General features: G+C 42.3%; 1 protein-coding gene and 1 pseudogene across 2 annotated transcripts; one reads left to right on the top strand and one right to left on the bottom strand.

Annotated features, from left to right (window-relative positions):
* Nucleotides 1–1,783: 1,783 nt before the first annotated feature.
* Nucleotides 1,784–7,876, bottom strand: LOC311109831 (MOB-like protein phocein; annotated as a pseudogene). The gene is made up of 8 exons: nt 7,696–7,876; nt 6,451–6,513; nt 6,045–6,145; nt 5,885–5,927; nt 5,667–5,753; nt 5,191–5,270; nt 4,855–4,966; nt 1,784–4,271 (listed from the first exon to the last, which is right to left on the bottom strand). The product of its transcript is annotated as an MOB-like protein phocein (transcript).
* LOC311109833 (gamma-crystallin M2-like) lies at nt 7,053–14,004 on the top strand. The gene is made up of 5 exons (XM_084152834.1): nt 7,053–7,604; nt 7,707–7,837; nt 11,566–11,734; nt 12,201–12,443; nt 13,360–14,004. The coding sequence occupies exons 3-5, from the start codon at nt 11,726–11,728 to the stop codon at nt 13,633–13,635; spliced, it is 528 nt and encodes a 175-aa protein (XP_084008960.1). The 5' UTR covers nt 7,053–7,604; nt 7,707–7,837; nt 11,566–11,725; the 3' UTR covers nt 13,636–14,004.
* The last annotated feature ends 1,852 nt before the right edge of the window (nt 14,005–15,856 follow it).

The following is a 15,856-nucleotide window of genomic DNA, read 5'->3' as shown; positions in this document are numbered from 1 at the left end:
CCTCAGCAGCCTCCTGTGATTTCCTGGTACTGCTTTATATAGGCCAATCGGCCAATCACAACTTTTCTTTTTCAAATTAGCTCTTAACACAAAGCAAAAAAAAAGGTCTGTAACAAAGATTCCTGCCAATATTACTTTGAGATAAAAGCTGCCATTGAGCATGTTTTTATCTCAATGGTATTAGAATATTCAAGATTACTGTCTTTATAAAGTCAGACAATTGATTGAAAAATAATTAAGCTGTTGTCACAGAAGAGGGCAAATAGATCCCTAAAGGGTCAATCGTTACATAATTCTCCAACTGGATGAAAACAAACAAACAGGACATTATTTTATACATTTTGCATTTTTATGTATCCTCATGTTTTCATATAGATTTAGCTGTGTTTGTGAGTCTAAAAACAATGTGCCCTCCCAAGTGAGGGGTAACATCAAAAGAACTCTGTCCACAGGACTGGGACCACAAATAAAGGACAATGAACATCAGTCAAACATATTCACATGGTTTCACATCGGCTTTGTGTGATGGCTGGGACATTTCAAGATTGGAAGATCAACAAAGTAATCTATTTTTTTGCCGTTCTTTCCCGCCTGTAAATTATTGGCCTCATCTTCATCAACTTCAATCTCCCTCGGTTCAGTCATGAGTCACACATGGTCCACTCAGTTATACACGGTTTGGTTTCTCTGTTCTTTCTCGGTCTGCTCCGTCATTGGTTATGTATGTATTCTGTAAACATTTTTTAAAAATATAAATGGTATTATATAACTGATAAGCTATGGGTGTCAGAGTTGAGGTTTTACATATTTCATTCATATATTTAATGTAGGCCTATTTTTGGATTTATTTTAATAGCTGGATTGCATGTACTATGAGGTGTATGATTTTGTATTGTGTGAAATGCTATTCGCTTTAATTTCATGGTCTTCCCTGTAAAAATAAATAATAATCGGTAGAAACAGCTAGAATTTGCCACAACGGTTCACAATTGAAAATTTATGCCGTTTTGCTCTAATTTTTGATCATAGTGAAAGTCAATGCCAGAAGAAAACAAATGACAGAATTTCATAAACAAGTGCTCCCATGTTCTGTTAATTTGACATTAAAATAACCTTTTAGGTAAATTTGATTTGTCAGTTACTAATAAAACGGAATCAAAGTTTGATTTGAAATTAGATCATTTTAGGATAAGTATTTTGTTGTATTCCAAGCATGCCTGTAATTTCTCAAAATGTTCAATTTTAATAAACATGTTTTACTCTTTACATATTTTAATAGCACCACATTGTCAATTCAATGTGTCTTGCCTTTTAAAAACATACATATATGTTTTACTATTTTATTATAATGTTACATGTTAGATGAGTTCAGTTTGGGGATATTGCACTCCCCATGTCTTCTCTACCTCCTGTAATCCCATTGCTCAATTTGAGGAGCAGATTAACTGCTTTGATCCAAAGTACAGAGCAAAAAAAAAATGACACATTGTTTTGGAGGTAAGACATGTTCCCTTCGCCTACCCTTTTTGTATGGCATTTTTATGATTAAGATTTTGATTACGATTTTGTTTTAACATCAGTGCATGTTGTCAGTTGAATGTGTTGTGTATAGTTCTGAACACTCGCTTATATTTTGATGTTTACGTTTGACGTTCTTCTGCACATTACATCGTGCCTTGTTCTTCCGAATATTGGGGGGAAATGTTTAAGAATTTATGTTCAGAAGTGGGGTTGTCTTGTTCATAAGAATAAAGTTTGAACCCTTGAGAAGGATACGTCCGTGTGTCATTGAGCCCAGGGAAACAACCCTTTATTAATAAACCCTACCTAATGAAATGGAAGCCTGTTCGAAAACATTGCACTACTGTGAAAATGTGAAGACTACAGGTCACAAAAGTACAATAGGTATACACATGGCACTTCATTGTAAATATATCTGCTATTTTAATAAGAAAATGTGAATGGATATCCACTAGGGACAAAATGACAACACAGTCAACACAGTTTTTGTGTTGCCTGAGTAATAGTTATTCATGAGACAAGAATATAGAAAGGGAATGAGACATACTTGTGCTTTGAGAACCTAAGGCAGTTCTGAGTAGCTGTCATTAAGTAATTTTCACAAATAATGAAAACTTCAAATTCCTTTCTTTTAAATAAATACTGTGAAAATAGTCTGTTGCCCTATATGGCTTGAACATAAAACACCCCTAGTCCCATTCTATAGAAACAATAAGTTATTAGGAAAGCAGTCCTTATGTAATGTCGAAGATGCAGGGACTCTGGCCTAGTAAACAGGCTACCCTGCGGCAATGTTGCCGTTTTTGGCTCCAGGTTCAAGTTTCCCCTAGGTGCAGATCTAGGATCAGCTTCCCCCTCCCCTAATCCTAACCTCAACCAATAATGGGGTAAAAGCAACTAGGGGCAACTTCCCCCTACAACCCGTTTTTGTTATAGTCTTCAATTAATCATGTCCTTCCACTTCCTTAATCTAGGATGGAAGACTGACGTTGTTCTATTTATAGTATAGTCACATATTGGACTATGAAATCCCTGTTATATCAACCTGTATAATGTAGGCTGTTTATTAAATACCTGTTATATTAACTTGTCAAATGTAATTTGTAGCTCTACATTAGACCAGAGTTCCTGACACCTAGAACACAACAAAGGCTGCGTTTACACAGACAGCCCAATTATGAACTTTTGCCACCAATTGGTCTTTTGACCAACCAGAGATATTATTTAGCCCATAATTGGGCAAAAGATAAGAATTTGGTTGCCTGTGTAAACGCCTTCGAAGGACCAAACAGAAAGCACATAAGGTAACTAGCCAAGGGTGTCACACACACTGGCCAGTTTATTAGGTACACCACCCTGTTCACGAAAATGATTAGCTCCTACAGACAGTGAGTCACGTGGCCGTGGCTTGCGATATAAAGCAGGCAGACAGGCATCGAGGCATTCAGTAACTGTTTGATTGAATGCTAGAATGTGTAAAAGTGACTGAGCGTGGTATGAGTCGGTGCAAGTCGCTCCGGATCCAAAATCTCCAGAAACGGCCGGCCTCCGGGGCTTTTCATGCACAACAGTGTCTAGAGTTTACCGCGAATGGTGCCACAAACAAAAAAACATCCAGTCAGCGGCAGTACTGTGGGTGAAAACTGCTCGTTGATGAGAGGTCGAAGGAGAATGGCAAGAATCGTGCAAGCTAACAGGCGTGACACAAACAGGCAAATAACGGCGCAGTACAACAGTGGCGTGCAGAACAGCATCTCGGAACGCACAACTCATCGACCCTTGTTACGGATGGGCTATTGCAGCAGGCCACCACACTGGGTTCCACTAAAACCAAGCAGAAGCACTAGCGGGAACACGATCACAATCACTGGACAATTGAGGAGTGGAAAAACCTTGCCTGGTCTGACGAATCCCGGTTCTCGGTTCATGCTGATCGGCAGAGTCAGGATTTGGCATAAGCAGCATGAGTGCATTGACCCAACCTGCCTGTTGTCAACGGTACAGGCTGGTGGCGGTGGTGTACTGGTGTGGGGAACATTTTCCTGGCACACGTTAGGTCCCTTGATACCAATTTAGCAACGATCGAACGCCACAGCGTATCTGAACATTGTATGCACTCACTAACTGTAAGTCGCTCTGGATAAGAGCGTCTGCTAAATGACTAAAATGTAAATGTAAATGTTGCTGACCAAAGCCAATAGAGAGAGAATCTTTGGGATGAGATGGACCGGGCTGTTCGCAGCATGAATGTACCACCGTCCAATCTGCAGCTACTGCGTGATTCCATCGCGTCAGCATGGACCAACATCCATGTGGAACGTTTCCGACAACCTTGTAGAATCCATGCCCCGAATAATTCAGGCTGTTCTGGAGGCAAAGCGGGGTCCGACCCGGTACTAGATGGGTGCACCCAATTAACTGGCCACAGTGTATTTTGGTTAGTCATTTAACCACAACACTGTCTTACATACAAGCTAAATTAGGATGTTAATACAATATAAAACATGTTCTACTTAAAAACTGGTGATTTTAGTGTGCTTTTGGGAGTATTGTGGGTGTGTGTGAGAGAGAAATAGTTTGGCAGGGTGTAGCAGATCCTCTTCAAATCCCAGTCCTCAGGCGTCGCTCTCGCCCTCTGCTTCATTAGGGTTAGTCTCATCCTCCATGATGGGTACAATCAGGTTGTCCTTGGACATCAGGTTGTACTTCATCACGAAGCGCGTGAACCGATGGCACAGGAATGTCTCGTTCTGGAGAGGGCAAGAGCATTCGCTTGAGTTTTAATAAAATCCTAAACAACCTTAACGTTTCTAAACCCAATGCTAGTTAAACTGTAATCACTGGTAGCTACAGTCCCATGTAGCTCAGTTGGTAGAGCATGGCGTTTGCAACGCCAGGGTTGTGCGTTCGTTTCCCACGGGGGACCAGTATGAAAAAAAAAAATGTATGCACTCACTAACTGTAAGTCGCTCTGGATAAGAGCGTCTGCTAAATGACTAAAATGTAAATTGTAATCAATACACCAGTCAAGTATCATCACAATCACAGCTGAATCTATGTGAAACCTGTTGGGGTAACAGTTAGGATGGGATTCAATCTGATCACGCATTGTAGCACGCTTAACATGTAAAGGTAATTTCCCATTGAGCCGACATACGCAGCATTAACCGTGAATGCGATCTCCGCAACCGCTGGAACATTGGACAGCGCGGGATCAGATTGAATTCCAGTCTTAGGGCTAGGTTAGGGTTAGTGCTTTAAGTACATGTGTAATTACAATACACTATTCACAGGAATAAAGACAGTCCTAGAAAATGGAATCTCACTGCTTACCTCATACTTGTCAAAGATCTGACGATGGTGGAAGTAAGCATGGGAGAAGATCCTGTAGATCCGCCGACAAACTGAACCCAGTTTCCCTACTGAGGACTCTTTAATGCTCACTCTACCATAGAACAGAGACCAAATCAGATTACAGTCTATAGACTGTAACTTTATTACAACACTTACAGCAAATGTAGGTAGGTGCATAAATCAGTCTGATGCGAATGAACATTTGGATGAAACGGTGTTCGATAACTTCTTCTGATTTCTGTGCGAAGGGTGCTGGGGGTTAATGAGAAAGTTAAATGTCACAGGACACATAGGAACATAGTAAACAGTTGTTACCTGCTAGGGAAGTACTTGTTACTGTTGAGGAGGCAGGCGGCTCCGTCCAGGGTGTGTCTGGTGTAGTCGATGGCTGGACACTGCAAACAGAACAACAGGCTTGAGTACCAGCCATGATACAATAATGAGTATAATGTTGTTATTAGTTCTGGCATGGTGAATGTGACTATCTCGTAGTCCTGTGTGGCTCAGTGGGTAGAGCATGGTGCTTGCACCGCCAAGGGTCATGGGTTGGATTCCCACTGGGGCCACCCAAGTTACAAGTTTATCTATTTGTCATATGTACAGGATACACATGGTATACACAGTCCAACAAAATGCTTACTTGAAAACGAAAAATTTATGACTAAGTCGCTTTGGATAAAAGTGTCTGCTAAATGGTATATATTATTATTATATTCTTATACCAGGGAAAGGGGTTAAGAACTGGATGAGGGATCCACCCCTACAAATGATGTGGGCAGAGTGGACATTACCTCTTTGGGAGTCTTGTGTGCAGCACAGAGGAAGATCCACTGCTCTGTTGCCGTCATCTGGGTGCATGTGTCTGGGTGGCATTCTCCCTGTGGGAAGACAGAGTACATGTTAGTAACAGACTTCACAGAAGTTACCACTCCAACAAACACAGTGTGAGAAGAATGGATGTTGAACATGATCTTCCTGAAGAGCTATGTGGTCAATTGTAAGGGCATACCTGTAGTTTCACAGCAAGTCCATTCAGCTCCAAACAGAACTGCCTAAAACGGAGAACAAGAGACAAGACTAAATGTTAAAAGAAGGATTTGTTTTCAGCACCAGTACACATTTTGGATGGCCACATTACTTTCTTCTAAGTGGTAAACGTCAGCTGCTACCTGAGGTGTTCGTACTTCCAGACACCTTCGTCCTGGCCCTCTGGGGGCTCCAGGATCTTGTCCATGTTGGAGCAGTCTGTACGGATGTTCTGTTGGATGTACTGAGAAGAACCACAAACATAGACTTTAGATAGAAACAGTACTGTATTAAATACAAAACCCGACTAAGCCATTCTACCTCAGCAACTCAAATGGCAGAATAGCCATACATTTTTTTCTGATATATTAGCTATATGCAACTGCTCAATCCATACTGGGTAATCTTACAGAGAGCTGCCCATACAGATCAACACTAGCTAGTCGAATGCCTGATTGGACTTCTCCAATGAACCACGGTGTCTCCTCATTTAAATGACTCAAACAGTAAGATATTTCAAACATTAAAATGGAGACATCTGACTCTCACCTGCTGCACAGCCAGTGTGCTGTCCATCTCCTCGAATGACTCATCGGGCCAGTTGTAGAAGTCCTGTGGGCACACACAAGAAACTCAGCAGGGCAAACTAACTGCACTGATTCTGCTGACAAAAAGACCTAGCTAGCTAGCTTATCTCTGTCTGGTAAATGACTAGGTAGCTACTTGCCCAATATTGGACTAAAGAAGCCTAACTTTATTCCTTATAGTCCAAGGACCTTACATGTTCTGTTTAAAGGGCGAATTGGCTCTGGAAGCAAAAACCAAATACTCCATCTAAAAGTGAATCCATTCTCAATTGCGGTACGGTTCTAGAAACGTGAAACATAAATCCCTCTACTTTCATGTCACATCAAAATAATTTCACAAATGCAAAATACATGCTTACTGTACACCAGTGGCGGCTGGTGGGGGGAGCTATATGAGGATGGGCTCATTGTAATGGCTGGAATGGAATTCATGGAACAGAGTCAAATGTGGTTTCCATATATTTGATACCGTTCCATTCCAGCCATTACAATGAGCCCGTCCTCATATAGCTCCTCCCACCAGCCACCACTGCTTCAACCGGTTTTAACACAGTTGCAATGGACAGTATTTTTTGTGACAACATGTTTGTGGCCTGTCTTCAGTTTACACACAGGTGTTCAGAGACGCCGAGATAGCTAATTAGCACAGGTAGAGACCTTAACAAGCGCTGTAACATGGAAATATGGCCATGTGGGTACCCTAACCTTTTAAAGGTGTTAATCAATTTAACCTTTTTTTTTTAAACAGTATTTCTCGCCGATATGAAAGATAAGGTCCTTACGTTTCCAAAATCGTACTGCAAACGATGCGTGTTAATGTTCAGACCGAGTGTCGCGGCTCTTAACAAAACACCCACCTACAGAAGACGCCTTCGTCCAGTGACTTATGTGTAATGTAATAGCACTGATAGTCATGATTAAGGGCTAGGTAGCTAGCTACTAGATAGTTAGCTAACTGTAGATTCGATTTTCAGATAACTTCAGACAATTGACAATACAAACAGGCACCGTTTGATAGCTATTACCAACCCATTGGCTAGCCAGCTGGCTGTATGTAGCTCGCTAAGTTAGCTAGTTAACTAAGCCAACAGCTGACAAACGGGGCGTCAAGGAAAGGTACAAATGTGCCCAAGTAAAATGCAAGACAAGAGCATTGAGCATACCGCCACACTATATCAAATTAAACCATGTTGCTAAAATCTGGTACCTTTTCTTTAGTCCCTGGTCGATTCCTCCTCATAACAGCTGCACCCTCCGCCATGACCATCTCGACTGGAATCCGGATGTTGCCAAAGCTGGAGGAAGTGTTGGCTCGCGGTGCAAGTAGCCTATCTTCGTACAGTAAAAAGGCAAGTGCGGATTTGATTGAACTTCAGGGGTGTATTCATTAATTGGATTCCGTTGCAAAAAATGTTTTGGAAAAGAAACCGTTTAAATCAAATATCAAATCAAATTGTATTTGTCACATGCGCCGAATACAACTGGTGTAGACTTTACCATGGAATGCTTGCTTAAGAGCCTTTCCCAACGATACCGAGTTAAAAAATAAAATAGTACAAGAGGAATAAAATAAAATACACAAGAATGGAGCTACAGTATATACAGGGAGTACCAGTACCAGATCAATATGCAGAGGTACGAGGTATGTACATGAAGGCAGGGTAAAGTGACTAGGCATCAGGATAGATAATAATGAGACTAAAATAAAGAACAGAGCTGCAGCAGCATATGATGTGTGTATGTTTGTTGTGTCGTTCTGCGAGTGTGTGTTAGCCTGTGTGTGTGTGTGCGCGCGGGCTTATGTAGTGAATGTGTGTGGGATTGTCAATGTATAGTGTGTGTGTGTGTGTGTATATGGTATACCGTTTACTCTAGGAAACAAACAGAGCGAACGAAACGGGGAGGGACCTACCTGAATTTCTCCAAACGAAACTCTCGTTTTTGTTGCAAAACGTTTTCCGTTTGGAGTGAACGATTTCCATTGCTAAACGTTTTGCCACAGACCAAACGTTTTGCAACGGAATCCGACTAATTAATAAATCCGTCTAATGAATACACCCAGTTCTCCCACCCCTGTGGATCGAGTCCTTTTAAATTCACAGACCACAGTGCTGACCACCAGTCCTGTGACAGTATCTGATGCAGTAGAGGCTATATTATTAGCATTATATGTTCTCCATACTGTCTACCCATTATATGTTGTTCCATAACATATACTCCTATTCCCCATAATATATTGTCCCCCCATCAGACCCAATAATACCGTAACCCTTATAAGCCTTTTTGTGGCTGCAGTAGCCTACTGTAGGATACAGGATATCCTGTTTGTGAATATTAACTGATGCTCCATTAGCTTACTTTCAATGATAATGTTCCATGTTACATAGTCCTGTTTGAATATAGTAGTGTTGTGATGGTCCTATACCATAGTGTTGTGATGGTCCTATACCATAGTGTTGTGATGGTCCTATACCGTAGTGTTGTGATGGTCCTATACCGTAGCGTTGTGATGGTCCTATACCGTAGTGTTGTGATGGTCCTATACCGTAGTGTTGTGATGGTCCTATACCATAGTGTTGTGATGGTCCTATACCATAGTGTTGTGATGGTCCTATACCATAGTGTTGTGATGGTCCTATACCATAGTGTTGTGATGGTCCTATACCGTAGTGTTGTGATGGTCCTATACCATAGTGTTGTGATGGTCCTATACCATAGTGTTGTGATGGTCCTATACCGTAGTGTTGTGATGGTCCTATACCGTAGTGTTATACCGTAGTGTTGTGATGGTCCTATACCGTAGTGTTATACCGTAGTGTTGTGATGGTCCTATACCGTAGTGTTGTGATGGTCCTATACCGTAGTGTTGTGATGGTCCTATACCGTAGTGTTGTGATGGTCCTATACCGTAGTGTTGTGATGGTCCTATACCATAGTGTTGTGATGGTCTAGTACCGTAGTGTTGTGATGGTCCTGTACCGTAGTGTTGTGATGGTCCTGTACCGTAGTGTTGTGATGGTCCTGTACCGTAGTGTTGTGATGGTCCTGTACCGTAGCGTTGTGATGGTCCTATACCATAGTGTTGTGATGGTCTAGTACCGTAGTGTTGTGATGGTCCTGTACCGTAGTGTTGTGATGGTCCTGTACCGTAGTGTTGTGATGGTCCTATACCATAGTGTTGTGATGGTCCTATACCGTAGTGTTGTGATGGTCCTATACCGTAGTGTTGTGATGGTCCTATACCGTAGCGTTGTGATGGTCCTATACCGTAGCGTTGTGATGGTCCTATACCGTAGTGTTGTGATGGTCCTATACCGTAGTGTTGTGATGGTCCTATACCGTAGCGTTGTGATGGTCCTATACCATAGTGTTGTGATGGTCCTATACCGTAGTGTTGTGATGGTCCTATACCGTAGTGTTGTGATGGTCCTATACCGTAGTGTTGTGATGGTCCTATACCATAGTGTTGTGATGGTCTAGTACCGTAGTGTTGTGATGGTCCTGTACCGTAGTGTTGTGATGGTCCTGTACCGTAGTGTTGTGATGGTCCTGTACCGTAGTGTTGTGATGGTCCTGTACCGTAGTGTTATACCGTAGTGTTGTGATGGTCCTATACCGTAGTGTTATACCGTAGTGTTGTGATGGTCCTATACCGTAGTGTTATACCGTAGTGTTGTGATGGTCCTATACCGTAGTGTTGTGATGGTCCTATACCGTAGTGTTGTGATGGTCCTATACCGTAGTGTTGTGATGGTCCTATACCGTAGTGTTGTGATGGTCCTATACCATAGTGTTGTGATGGTCTAGTACCGTAGTGTTGTGATGGTCCTGTACCGTAGTGTTGTGATGGTCCTGTACCGTAGTGTTGTGATGGTCCTATACCGTAGTGTTGTGATGGTCCTATACCATAGTGTTGTGATGGTCTAGTACCGTAGTGTTGTGATGGTCCTATACCGTAGTGTTGTGATGGTCCTATACCATAGTGTTGTGATGGTCCTATACCGTAGTGTTGTGATGGTCCTATACCGTAGTGTTGTGATGGTCCTATACCGTAGCGTTGTGATGGTCCTATACCATAGTGTTGTGATGGTCCTATACCGTAGTGTTGTGATGGTCCTATACCGTAGTGTTGTGATGGTCCTATACCGTAGTGTTGTGATGGTCCTATACCGTTGTGTTGTGATGGTCCTATACCGTTGTGTTGTGATGGTCCTATACCGTAGTGTTGTGATGGTCCTATACCGTAGTGTTGTGATGGTCCTATACCGTAGTGTTGTGATGGTCCTATACCATAGTGTTGTGATGGTCCTATACCGTAGTGTTGTGATGGTCCAATACCGTAGCGTTGTGATGGTCCTATACCGTAGCGTTGTGATGGTCCTATACCGTAGTGTTGTGATGGTCCTATACCGTAGTGTTGTGATGGTCCTATACCGTAGCGTTGTGATGGTCCTATACCGTAGTGTTGTGATGGTCCAATACCGTAGCGTTGTGATGGTCCTATACCGTAGCGTTGTGATGGTCCTATACCGTAGTGTTGTGATGGTCCTATACCGTAGTGTTGTGATGGTCCTATACCGTAGCGTTGTGATGGTCCTATACCGTAGCGTTGTGATGGTCCTATACCGTAGTGTTGTGATGGTCCTATACCGTAGTGTTGTGATGGTCCTATACCATAGTGTTGTGATGGTCCTATACCGTAGTGTTGTGATGGTCCTATACCATAGTGTTGTGATGGTCTAGTACCGTAGTGTTGTGATGGTCCTATACCGTAGTGTTGTGATGGTCCTATACCGTAGTGTTGTGATGGTCCTATACCGTAGTGTTGTGATGGTCCTATACCATAGTGTTGTGATGGTCCTATACCGTAGCGTTGTGATGGTCCTATACCATAGTGTTGTGATGATGCATTCCAAACGGTAAACATATGTCCCTTTATTGTGGATTACTGGACAATAACATGTATTTTGGTAGACGTACAGTATCAAAAGGGCAGTGGCCAATGGCACGTGGGTGAATAATGTGCAGGGCTAGGACATTTGCATTGATGAATCAGGGGTTTTATCTGTATGGACAGGATCAAGAACTTGGCAGCATCGCAATGGCACCAAATCCCTGTTCATTAAAAGAACAAAACCTCTGATCCGGCAACCTTTGATTGAGGTTTATAAAAGAGGCGCGTGTCCCTCTGTCCTGGATATTACATTGAGGAAGAGTGCTCTAACAACTGTGCAGACATGAGTAAGGTAAGGCAGACCAGTTTTTCTCTAACTATTTGGCTTTATACAGCGCTCTGGGTCGTGGTCTCTGGTTGTTTTATGGATTTTAATGCTGATTTGGAAAGAAACTGGTTGATTGTTCAACACAGTAATTCCATAGTGCTGCCAAGAAAAATTATCCAGAGGTAAGTTTCATAGTGTTTGGTAATGACAATGATCATTGATCACTGTTTTACTGGTAGACAAGCTGTAGAATGCTAACAGTGTATTAGCCTTTAACAGGAGACCTACAAACAGGAGACAAACTTACTTGTACATAATTGTTGGTCCAGAGAAGGCAGTATATTTTGCCATTTATAGAAATCATAGAAAATGTGTTTATATCAAATATTAGGAAGTGTATTTTTATTTGAAATGCAGTAAAATGACAGAAAAAAGGGAATGCTTAACTGATGTTAACATTTCCCTCCTAACTTCGGCCCTGGCTGTGTAGATCACTTTCTACGAGGATAAAAACTTCCAGGGTCGCTCCTATGAGTGCGACACGGACTGCCCCGATGTGCACCCCCATTTCAGCCGCTGCAACTCTGTCAAGGTAGATAGCGGCTGCTGGGTGCTGTACGAGAGGCCCAACTATGCAGGCTACCAGTATGTACTGACCAGGGGAGAGTACCCAGAGTATCAGCGCTGGATGGGCTACAACGACACTGTTCGCTCCTGCCGTACCTTCTCTTATGTGAGTAGCCGGGAGGTGAGAAATGGGGGCTCTCTTTTGAGATGGGTTTTAATGTCTTATTTGTTCATGCCTCAATCTGTATTGTAGTAATGCATTGTGGGGATTTATCAGTGTGTACTTGTTCACTCAACTGGTGGTTTTATGGCTGGTTGCCTTAACACAGATGAAGCCTAGTCCTGGACTAACAACCACTTTCAGTGGAGATTTTCCATTGATTTTTGTCTACGACTAGGCTTCATCTGTGTCCGGGAATCCCGCCCATAGTTTTACAAGCACAACACATGAGTATGTGAATGGTTGGGAGATAACCAGACCACGTAAAGGTCTGAAGGTGCATGTCAAATAAAGCAAAATGACTCTACGACTCACCTAGAGGAGGAGAGTGGATAGATGGATGGATGGATGGATGGATGGATGGATGGATGGATGGATGCCCATAAAATGTTAATCCCATGGTCCCTTTGTATTAGGAGGTTTCATATGACATAATGATCTAGCATGTACAGTATGTCATGTTAATATAACATAAGGCAATTTCATGTTGGCTAGCCACAGACTAAAGCCTCCCACTAACCAGAACCATACCTAATCAGAAGAATATCTGATCCAGATCATTCTGGATTCATCTTGGGTTCCCTCAAGAGACATTTCTGAGACATTCTGGAAATGTTCTAAACTACCTTTTGTGACTGTAACGACCCTGGCCTATGTTAACACACTGCGACCTCCCCAATTGCGATATCCCACTTCTGACACCAAATGTGGTGTTTGGCTTCTTTAGCATTTTTACTTACATGTGTTAACCTAAGGCCCACTGAAAAATGTCAGATGTACTGGTTACCTGTGATTCCCCATGCCCCCCAAGTGACCTGTGTTTTGACAGTGTTAACTCTCCTGTACCTCTCTGTCCGAGCAGGCCAGCGGCAGTCCCTACCGCATGAGAATCTACGAGAGGCCAGACTTCCAGGGACAGATGATGGAGTTCGGTGAGGACTGTGACTCTGTCCAGGACCGCTTCCGCAGCCGTGACATCTACTCCGCCAACGTCATGGATGGCTACTGGACCCTCTACGAGCACCCCAACTACAGGGGGCGCCAGTACTTTATGAGGCCCGGCGAGTACAGGAAGTTCAGTGACTGGGGCGCCACCTGCGCCACCACTGGCTCCTTCCGTAGGATCACCGACTTTTAGGCCCAACATCTTCTCCACTCTGACCAGTCAATAAAACTATTGTTTAAATTAAACTTGCTGTTGATATTTCCATTTCACTGTTTCTGATTAACTGATTGATTTAATTGGTGACCTTTATGATATTTGGGGTCTATGTTTGTGCCTTTAACTTAAATGGAGGACAAATCTCAATACATTGAGCAAGAGGCAAATGTTATACAGTATCCTGCAAGTAGGCATAAATATAATGTAATATACTGCAAATAGGCCTACATAAGAGGATGTAAATATATATTTGAAATACACCTTAAGAATGTACCTGAATGGGCTGTTTAATGGTGTTTCTCTGTGTTGCACATTTAACATTAAAGTGGTGAATCATATGACATTAAGCAGACCATGTTCAGGATCAAGTTTCTAGCTCACTCACTCTTCATGCTTCTTTGACACAGAGTCACTGGGTCAAAAAGGGTCACACAGTTGAAACTTGCCTCCTCGTTGGCAAAGTTCCCAACCAGAAGAAGGTCCCAAAACAAAGCCCATACTAGAAAGGAAGGTCCCAAAACAAAGCCCATACTAGAAAGGAAGGTCCCAGAACAAAGCCCATACTAGAAAGGAAGGTCCCAGAACAAAGCCCATACTAGAAAGGAAGGTCCCAGAACAAAGCCCATACTAGAAAGGAAGGTCCCAGAACAAAGCCCATACTAGAAAGCAAGGTCCCAGAACAAAGCCCATACTAGAAAGCAAGGTCCCAGAACAAAGCCCATACTAGAAAGGAAGGTCCCAGAACAAAGCCCATACTAGAAAGGAAGGTCCCAGAACAAAGCCCATACTAGAAAGGAAGGTCCCAGAACAAAGCCCATACTAGAAAGGAAGTTACCAAAACAAAGCCCATACTAGAAAGGAAGGTCCTAGAACAAAGTCAATACTAGAAAGGAAGGTCCCAGAACAAAGCCCATACTAGAAAGGAAGGTCCCAGAACAAAGCCCATACTAGAAAGGAAGGTACCAAAACAAAGCCCATACTAGAAAGGAAGGTCCTAGAACAAAGCCAATACTAGAAAGGAAGGTCCCAGAACAAAGCCCACACTAGAAAGGAAGGTCCCAGAACAAAGCCCATACTAGAAAGGAAGGTCCCAGAACAAAGCCAATACTAGAAAGGAAGGTCCCAGAACAAAGCCCATACTAGAAAGGAAGGTCCCAGAACAAAGCCAATACTAGAAAGGAGGTCCCAGAACAAAGCCCATACTAGAAAGGAAGGTCCCAGAACAAAGCCCATACTAGAAAGGAAGGTCCCAAAACAAAGCCCATACTAGAAAGGAAGATCCCAGTACAAAGCCCATACTAGAAAGGAAGATCCCAGTACAAAGCCCATACTAGAAAGGAAGGTCCCAGAACAAAGCCCATATTAGAAAGGAAGGTCCCAGAACAAAGCCCATATTAGAAAGGAAGGTCCCAGAACAAAGCCCATACTAGAAAGGAGTAAAATAAGAAAACAGAGATCCTGAAGCTCTTTTCATACCTGCTGGTGGAAGCTTCCACCTTATGCCATATAACATAAATCCTATTGGTTACTAGGCCCTGTCAGTCAAAGTATATAGAAGCAAATGTTAATGTCAGTAATATAAATAATAATATATTACAATTACTTCAAGGTGTATAGATGGGCCTACATTGTCATCATGGCTTTTTATCAATACAATTACACTTTTATTAGTAATGTTTAAGGACCACCTAAAAGTGCTATCAAACTTAGCTTAAAGTGCTGTCAGAATTTAAAATATTGTAATTGTGGTATGAATCATATTGTTACTTACAAGATTGTTCTATAATAAATCTAACATTTTCTATGTCTGGTTAGATCTGTTATGTTCCAGTTATGTATACTGAACACAACTATAAACGCAACATGCAATAATTTTACTGAGTTACAGTTCATATAAGGAAATCTATTCCATTGAAATAAATTAAATATGCCCTAATCTATGGATTTCACATGACTGGGCAGGGGTGCAGCCATGGGTGGGCATAGACTCACCCACTAGGGAGCCTAGGCCCAGCCAATCAGAATGAGTTTTTCCCCACAAAGGCCATTATTACAGACAGAAATAGATGATGATCTCGCAGGTGAAGAAGCCGGATGTGGAGGTCCTGGGCTGGCGTGGTTACACGTTGTGAGGCCAGTTGGACATACTGCCAAATTCTCTAAAATGAAGTTGGAGGCAGCTTATGGTAGAGAAATT

This window comes from Coregonus lavaretus, assembly GCF_964263955.1.
Source record: "Coregonus lavaretus genome assembly, chromosome: 35".
Taxonomy (NCBI): Eukaryota; Metazoa; Chordata; class Actinopteri; order Salmoniformes; family Salmonidae; genus Coregonus; species Coregonus lavaretus.
This window is presented reverse-complemented; position numbering and strand designations above follow the sequence as displayed.

What these genes read in the sequence shown, in the direction of transcription:
- LOC311109833 (XM_084152834.1), top strand. An exon ending in CCTGCCGTACCTTCTCTTAT is followed by an intron (nt 12,444 to 13,359) that starts GTGAGTAGCCGG and finishes CTGTCCGAGCAG; the next exon opens with GCCAGCGGCAGTCCCTACCG.